At 43.9% G+C, this 9,198-nt stretch overlaps 1 protein-coding gene across 1 annotated transcript; it reads right to left on the bottom strand.

Annotated features, from left to right (window-relative positions):
- Positions 1–654: 654 nt before the first annotated feature.
- LOC109930634 (tribbles homolog 2-like) lies at positions 655–8,045 on the bottom strand. The gene is made up of 3 exons (XM_020530087.2): positions 7,031–8,045; positions 6,088–6,380; positions 655–3,670 (listed from the first exon to the last, which is right to left on the bottom strand). The coding sequence occupies exons 1-3, from the start codon at positions 7,319–7,321 to the stop codon at positions 3,181–3,183; spliced, it is 1,074 nt and encodes a 357-aa protein (XP_020385676.1). The 5' UTR covers positions 7,322–8,045; the 3' UTR covers positions 655–3,180.
- Positions 8,046–9,198: the final 1,153 nt, after the last annotated feature.

The following is a 9,198-nucleotide window of genomic DNA, read 5'->3' as shown; positions in this document are numbered from 1 at the left end:
ACAGGTTTCCTGTGCACCCACAATACCTTCAGCACCTTGGCATTATTTGCTTCACTTCTTTCTTGCCAGCATAAATATGAAGAACTATACTAGGTAGATACACAAAGAGATTTTGGATCGGATTCCGAACTGAGCTAACCGCAATGTCCCTGCTGCCACACTAGAGATGTCACCTTGTCTGCCAGCATATTATGAATGCCTCTGGCCTCCCTTTTGTAATTCCTGTTCTGCAAAACAGGCAGGTCTGCTTCCTCCTTTAACAGCTTAGTCATCAGGTGAAACCAAGATATTAATCATGAGTATATTCACTCAAGAGCCAAGTGCACACAGTAGATCGAACACAGAGCTCATATACTGGGTTCCTCCATCTCCTGCACATTTTTCTGAATGCAAAATCCGGTATCATTACTACAGCAAGGATGCATCAAACCTGTGCGACTTCATCATTGCATCCTGTGCTAAGCATGAAGTGGACCACCTTAGCAGGCATAATGCATGTATAAATTCTCGATAAGTCAACTCCTGCCTATCATTGAATTGGACCATGTTGTTGTCATTGACAGTCTTCCAAAACAATTCGGCTGTAAAAGAGAACTTTAATTCTTCAAACTCTTACTGCACTTTGATTAATGGAACAAACAGCAGAAACTGTTATTTGTTCTGATATTTTTGTCTTTATTGCTATAAGATCATTTACATCTGTACATTTTCACTTATTTACATTTCTAAAATAGTGTTTCATATTCTTCAACAGGGCATTGCTGCCAGTTTGGGTTTGCATTTCCCAGTAGTTTTATCTTTTTATCATTGTATCATAGATACTATAAGCTTAACAACCATGAGAGCATCAGTGCAACAGAAAAATGTCACTGTCCCTTAAACCTTAAACCTCATGATTTTCTTCTAATATTGCTTGTAATAATTCACATTTACACTGATCTTTAACACAACAACAATACAATATTTTCTGAAAAAAATGCAAGACAAGACACAGATTACCTGTCCACTTCACATGAGGTATTAACAGAACATACACAGTAGTTAATGAAAAATGCAACATCCAACTCAAGCATAATCTCCCTGCTGTTACCTTTGGCTTCACCCCTACAGTTGGTGACCTCATTTGAAAAGCTGAAAAACTAATTAATGAGCTCTTTAACGGATGTACATTTAGAAAATAACATCTTCATAATTACTCTAAAACACAAAAAGAAGGACATAGCAAAAATAACAATGGTCACCTTTTAACTGAGGATCAAGTGTGTAACATTCAGGCATAACTTGGATGCCTTTGTGATGCTTCACAACCGTGAAAATACAGTCAAGATATCATTACAGCTTGACAATGTTTTAAAGTGATCACGGGTAATGAGTGCATAACACCAGTGCTTTTTAACCTGCACTTTTTAAACATGTGTCTCCTTACTGAATTGACAAATGTGCCTTTTAATAGGCTTGCATTTAAAAAGTCCTACTTTAAAAGTTCCTGTGGGGAAGTGGCAATATCAGGGAAGTCATTTGTGGTAACATCAACTGTACAGGGGCTCACAGCATCCGCATCACATTTTGAAATGGTAAGCAACATCCAAAGAGGCATTGAACAAGGCAATATTTTGGCTGTTTTCACAAATATTAGCCTCATTTGTGTGATGCTTGTACTTTAAAAAAAAATCACAAAATTAAAATATATTCCCTGTTAAATGAATGATTATTTACCCCTTTTGTAAAGGCTGACAACAATTCAAGAGCAGTGGCACTGACTATAATGCATCTCCAAGCCTGAAAGAACTATTTGAGTGGTTTGTAGATCAGAAAAAGGTTACGAAAGATCAGGGTTTAAAACCTGACTCTTGTAAGCCACCATATTCTAGTAGAATGTCACTAATACACAGCTAATCACTGATAAATTGGGAGGCTTTACCACACTGGGTTAAGAATTGAAAGTCTGAGAGTACATTACACCCTCAAACACATGCCCTAAACAATGTTTACTTTTTTTTAATGCATCCAAGCTATCCTTTACTTTTCCATTGGTAAATATTACCACCTGAGGTTTACCAGTTGCCAATTATTCCCAATTTTTTTTGTCATCTTCAGAAATAGGATTAGCTGTACGAGTTATTCGTCAAGAAGGAAGTTTACAAGATTCTGACATTTAATGCTGATAAAAAAAGAGTGCTTCACTGAAAAATAATGCAATCTTTTATTGTGTTATAATGATCATGTATGCATTATGGGATAGTTAACCAAGACAGTATAATTAATGGGACCAGACAACATCAGAAAGCCAAATGGCACAGCTCAAATGCTGTATCCATGTCATCTGACCCCTAGCTATTTGTGTAGCTGCCTTGAACTGACTCCCTGCCATTTATTAAATAGGTTTACACAATATAGTGATGGTTGCTGTATCGTGCATAGCTAGAAAGCATCCTCCAGAGACATGGTATCCCTGCACATTGCCAAGTTATGTTATTGACATTGCTCAAACAATGTACTTTGGGTCACACTACCAGGCAGCAACAGGGCTGAATGGTGAGGGCTGCTGGTCATCACTGGTGGTTTGATGCTTCTTAACTACTCCATAGATTTCAGAACTGCTACTATTCAGTAACTGAGCTCCTTCACTGGTAACGGATGGCCTAGGGCTGTAGGCCACATACAGAGGCCCAAAGGCCAAGAGGAACCTACTCATATCTGCAAAGAACCTGAATACAGGAGGAAAGTTGTGTTTTTTTAAAAATACCAATTATATAGAAATTAACAAAATTCATAACAATTTCAATCTTACAGAAATGTAATAAGTTAAAGTGACTGCACTTGCTTCCTTTTAAATAAATCTTCAAATCAATAAATAGTTCAGGGATGATGTGGCGAACTTTAAACAAAATTCCAGAAGACAAGACTGAGGTTTTTTAGGCTGTGTCATCCCGACTGGTCTTAAACTGGGGGGGGGGGGGGGGGGGGAGACACAGGGTCAAGGTGAGCGTCTTATATTGTGGCAAAAAAAACAAACTTCTACCAAACGGAAGGATTTAAATGCCCGTTTCAGACCGGTCAAAATTGGTCTGGGAGAGATCCTTCTGGAGAGAGGAGAGACTTGGGGAAATGGGCGCTCTGTCCTTTTCCTCGGACGGCTGGGTGAAAAACAAGAAGTTTTCTGAGCCTTTTCGGGGTCGGTCAGCAGAGGAAGGGGCTGCCTTGCTGTTTGTCGGTCTCTAACTGGGGGACGGTCTGGTCGGAGTTCTGACCGTCCTGCTCGGGCTGGAGCTGCTGGGGGGAGGAGGAGGAGACGGTGGCGGCGGCTCGGAACCAGGGGTGCAGTAAGATATCCGAAGCGGCCAGTCTCTCCGGGGGCTCCCGCCTCAGCAAGCTCCGGATCAAGCACTTGGCCTTAGGCGAGACGCTGTCCGGGATGCAGAAGTGACCGCGGCGGATCTTGCTGAAAAGGGCGCCGGGGTCCGAGTCGTGGAAAGGATAGCGCCCCACCAGCAGCGTGTACAGCATGACGCCCAGGCTCCACACATCGGCTGCCTTGCCCGAGTAACAGCCGCTGGTGTTCAGTATCTCCGGGCTCACGTAGGCCGGACATCCGTGCTTATCGGACAGGGAATCGTCCATTCCTCTCAGGATGTGAGCATCCTCCAGGCTGGAGAGCCTCAGCATCGTCCTGTGGGAAAGGAGACACAGTTCATCAGGCGCTGCCGCTAGGAGGTGGGGAGACAACAGGAGGGGAGGGGAGGGGAGGGGAGGGGAGGAGAGGGGAGGAGAGGGCGGCACTCTCAGGAGAGAACTTGCAACTCAACAGTGGCCCCGCCCAACACACACAACCCATGCACAAGTGCTTGCTCACTCAAATTTTAATTAATACCCTAAATATTCTTTAAACAGAAATCTGAACCCTAACTTATTATGGGCGAGGGGAGTGCAAACCAGCTCCAATCATTGCCATTCAGATTTATATTCGGTTTTAATGTGCGGCAGAAACTGAAAAAGCAGTTCACACCTATCTTGTTCAAAACTGGTGGTGATGTCCCAAATGCAAATACCATTTTGTTTTATGAGATAACAAATTGTGTGGAGCTGGAGGAACACGGCAGGCCAGGCAGCAACAGAGGGGCAGGAAAGCTGACCCTTCTTCACAAGTTTTGTTTCAAAAGTTTGAAGCGCTTAGAAGCGTCGTTTCATATCACTGCAACTATTCCCAATGAAATTGGTTAATTTGGAGACAATTATTTGTATACAGCGAACATGACCCACCCCCCACCAACCCCTTTATTATTTACGGGCTGCCCCTTGAAGGGAGCAAAACGATAGCAGTGGTATTCATGTCCTATATCTGAACCCGTCTGTCGTGAAAAGGGCAGAACCCTGCAGCTCTCCTGTTTTGTAAATGGAAAACATGACTCATGCAGCCTGCTGTGTGTGTATTATAGTCCCTTACGACACGGAATCAATCAACACCTGCTTTGACACACAGTCCCTTCAATTGCAAAACCGCCCCCGTGTTGCCAAATCTGCAGCACATGATGAACAAAAAGGGTCGTTTCAAAGCCAGCTGCAAACATTAGCAGAGACAAGCAGAACTGCAGATTCACTGCCATCACGCACCGTTCCAGCCAAGGTATAATATTAAAAGATATGACTTCCTGCCTCCCGTTACAGACAGTCTTAGATTTTTAAATAACGCGGAAATTTGCAGCATAGGATCAGGATCAGGGTCAGTGTTAGCTCTCCACAAACCGCGCCCTCCACCCCCCAAACACACACTCTTTATCAGCAAAGTCTTGCGTTCCTCTCAAGCCCTTCAGTTTATTTTACCCATGCTGTTTGCCTCAGTGACTTCATGTGCTGGTGAGTCACGCCATAACCTTACAAGAGGTAAAAAAGCAGAATTACATTTCGGGAAGTTACTTTAGCAGCTCGTCTCTCCCAATCTCAGGTTAAATCACTGGGTTGGACTGACACCCTTCACTACCGTTTAATATTGGGGTTAATCTTTGGCAGCAAAGATGTATTTGCAGCTTGGATTGGTTCTAAAAACGGTCAAGGAGTCGGCAGAGAGATCTCAGGTGCAAACAAAAACTGTACTGACGTGGATCCAACAATCAGAGCGATTGCTCAAAATAGGGAACCGTTCATTTCAGATGTCTGCTGCAATTTTGAAGGTTTAATATTTCTATTAATAATTTACTTATTTAAAAGATTGCAGATAATGACATTTCAGTAAACCTGCACTTGCCCAATTCCACTTTATAAATGTTTGATAACCTTGTGCAATATATGTTTTATTCACCTGTAATAAACAATCGTTTTGAAACGCGCATTAATCCACTCAGATTCTCCCCCAACACTTCTATACCATGAACAATATCATTTTTCATTCTATAAAAGTTGACATCATTTAAATTACAGGATCTTCAAATTATTGCAAGGTAACACGGTGGTGGTTCTGCATTTTAAGAGATTATAGTCTTAGTTATGTATAAACTACCTTCCCAACCATATTTTGCATTGAATTCGGAAATGAAGTTGCACTATTTTAAATGATTTATCATTCCCCCAAAACGGGTAGCAATGCATTTTCAAAATATGTTGACAAGTTCAATTGAATTAAATTGCCAATGCAAAAATTACCAATCCGGAATCCGACCTTTACACTGAATAAACAGAATTAAAGCAAAGATGTCACGCGCATATTAAATTATCATCTTTTAATGTGACTTTTATGAAACACTGAACCTTCTTTGGAATTGGTATGAATAAGCAGCTGCGGAACCATGTCAATGGGTTTCTCGGTCAAGTCAAGTATGTTCACAAGAAATTATCAATGCAGCACTGATTTTAGTTTAAACGGGAAACAGGACAAAGCTGTCCCATTGAACGTGTAGAGATGACATGACAGAACACAGCATGGTCCATTCAAAGAATGCACTCACGAACCCCAGTGATTCACTGCAGCTTTAGTTTAAATTCAGAATTTATTGGGCATTAATCTAGCGAGAGATTCGCCAATTTGATGTAGGGTTCCTTCAAAGGGCAACACACTGGAGGTACTTTTAAGGAATGCCTTCTCTCTAAACCCACCTCTGTTCATCAGCGAAGACGAATTTCCTGAGTTTAAGGTCTCGAAGGACTATACCCGAATCGTGGCAATGTGCCACTGAGGAGACAATCTGCTGAAAGAGCCGGGCTGCCTCCTCCTCGCCCAGCCGTTTGCAGCTCCTCATGTACAGGTGCATGTCGCCATAACCCTTCTGCAGAAACACATAGCAACTCCGCTCCCCTAGGAGAATCTCCTCGATCGCCGTGATGTTTTCGTGGGCTGGGATATGCAGATACGGTCCGATTTCATCTCTGTAGCGCTGAATGTCAAAAACCTGCCGGGGACACACACAAAAATCAACCTCTCAACAAGTTAGCCCCCGTTTTAATAGCGGTATCGGGCAAAGTGTATAAATGGAATATTGCAGGCTAAAACCAAACTCGCTCAAAAGCAGCACTAAAAGTTTAATAAAAGCAAAGAAAATCTCCGATAAAGGGCTGGATTCGAGGCATTTATTGCCAGAACAGCTGAGTTTCTCCGGCACTTTAATAATATTTGTAGAGTTTTTTTTAAAGCACAGTGACATCTGACAGTCTAAACTCAACATACTGCAAAGATATAAAAGTGACTTTCGCCTATCTATTCAGGATTGATATTTTGGGGGTGGGTGGAAAGACTACCTCCCGATTTATCTTGAGAAAAGTAAGCGGTTGCAACTTTGTTGACCACACACGGTGGCAGCACCGAACTGACGGTGCAATCCCAACTATACTGGGGGGCGGGGGGGATCAAAAACCTCAAGTTGCACAAACTCCCAGCTCTCTCTCAACACAGTCGTCGGAGCCACATCTCGACAAATTTCCCTCCGAGGTTGTGAAAAATGCATGCATGCGCCGCGTACAGAATTATCAACACAAAATAAAATGCAGCGCCCATCCCGCTTCGCCAATATAATTCGCACCGACACAACTGCCTTTTCCGCACCTTGCACACGAATTCCTCTCCGGTGTGGCTGTCGATGGCCCTGAAGACATTGTCCTTTTCCAGGTTTTGCAGCAGGATGTAGTTGCCGATCCGAGCCGAGGCCTGAGAAAGGCACGGGCAGCTCTCGGTGGGGTTCGGGGAGCATGGGGAGGGGAGGTAGCTGCTGTCCGGGGGTGGGTCACTGAGCCGCGGGCACTTGGCAGCCGGCTCGTCGGTCTCTAGCCGCTTCTGCCTCCATCGGCCGCTGCGGAGGATCGGAATGGGACTCACCCTCTGCACGTTTAAATTCATTAAAAAAATAAAACTGCTCGGTCTGAGGAGCAAGAGAGATCAAGGGGGGGGTGAAGAATCAGGAGATTCCAAACAGCAAGGCGAGGGGGAACCAAAAAGTTTTTTCTTCGTCTGGAGCTGGTGAAGACGCCAATATCAGAGCGTTAACTAGTCTTTACATTCCTCATTCGAACAGACGACCAGAGAATCAGCTCGCACAAGTCTCAGACATCCGTCTCCACCAACCTCCGGGCTATGTGGCGGCTGTGGGATGAAATTGGGGTTCTATTCCCTACCCCTGCCCTTCCCTCACTGAGTTCCCCCAGACTCCAGAAACAAGGCGTCGAGTCCTGCAGAAGATCCCAGCTCGGCTCAGCAGAGGTGCTCACGGACGCACCGATACGGTCCAGGCGAACTGGTGTATTGCAAACTTTAGCCGTAGTCCCCCTGGGGTGAGAATGGGATGTAGTCGAAGCTTAAAGGGACAAGTTAGCCCTGTTTGGCAGAAACAAAGTTGCAATAACTGGTAGAGAAAGAGAGTGTGTATGTGTGCTGTGTCTCGGTGGAATGCAGGCTGGGTCACAATGTAGCTGAATATAACAGTCTGGGAGATTGCAACATCACGCAGTGAGTGTGAGTCGCCCTAGCTGCAGGAGAGAGGCAGAGAGCAGTTCACTGGCTTCACCTGCAGCAAGCACACAGACAGAAGCTCTCCCTGCCACATTGACGCAATCTGGCACCGCCCGTAAACCTACCGCCTGTGGAAGCAGATTGTCGAGACCGCCTTCAGTCGGTCCGCTCTCTCTCTCTCTCTCAAAACGAAACAAACCCTGACTGTGCGCCCCACCACATGAAAGGCGAGTCTAGATTCAGCAATTCACAGTTCGACCAAAATTGATCAGCTCAGGTTTAGGAATAGTAATGATTCTAGGAAAACATGTCATGGTCATGAAGTATTACTAAATATATCCGCATTTCCTCAAAGGTTTTACTCGAGCGCTTCGCAGATGCACAGTTAACCTTTGATATATTACGGTAGATGAATTCGATCCTGTCTCTAAACACAATTCATGACCATCACATGGGCTGCCCTGACTGACGCAATGATCCAGGCTGGGCAACTCTCTTGACGTGGGAGCCACACTCCCCCTCATTCAATCAGCGCCTCCATCAGGTCACTTCAACTGGAGCTTCAGGACACTTCATTCCTTTCCTTTCCCCTTCCCAATGAGGCCTGTAGTGACAACACCTTGAAATCAGTACAGTCGTTTTTGGACAGGAACAAGCAAAACACACTCATGCAAAACCTGACGTAGGCATTTGATGTCACCAAAACTCTTTAAAGTCTTGCGGATCTTATTTTTCAATTCGAGTCAATCTTGCATTTATTCTCAAATAAAATTGCCAACCAGCAAGGAGATAACATAACGAGATGTCAGGCCAGGTGGCCAAAAGTTTAGGTCAAATAGGTTTTAAGCAGCATATTAACGGAGAAGTTTTGAGGAGCGTATTTCAGAGCTTCTGACGTTGTATATGATAAAGCTTTAAAGCAGCAACAAAGTGTAGTTCCAAGTGATTTTTATGCATTGCCATTTAAATGTTTTATTAAGTACATTGGAAATCGTTTTGAAATAAATATGAAATATTATGCAGCAATAAGCATAACAGAATGATATTAAGTAGCCCATGGACTTACCAGGTTAATCGGATAATGAACCAAAATGGTATATTCGCACGTGTTGTCCCTAGCTCTGAGCCAGGAGGCCCAGGTTCAACAATTAAAACAGAAGTTGCTAGAAAAGCTCAGCACGTCTGGCAGCTTCAGTGAAAAAAAAAATCAGAGTTAACATTTCGGGTCCGGTGACCCTTCCTCGGAACTGGCCAGGTTCAAGTCTCAC

The sequence above is a fragment of the Rhincodon typus genome, unplaced genomic scaffold, assembly GCF_021869965.1.
Source record: "Rhincodon typus isolate 14 unplaced genomic scaffold, sRhiTyp1.1 hic_rhity00001546, whole genome shotgun sequence".
Taxonomy (NCBI): Eukaryota; Metazoa; Chordata; class Chondrichthyes; order Orectolobiformes; family Rhincodontidae; genus Rhincodon; species Rhincodon typus.
Note: the sequence above shows the minus strand (reverse complement) of the source record. Positions and strands in the feature narration are given on the sequence as shown.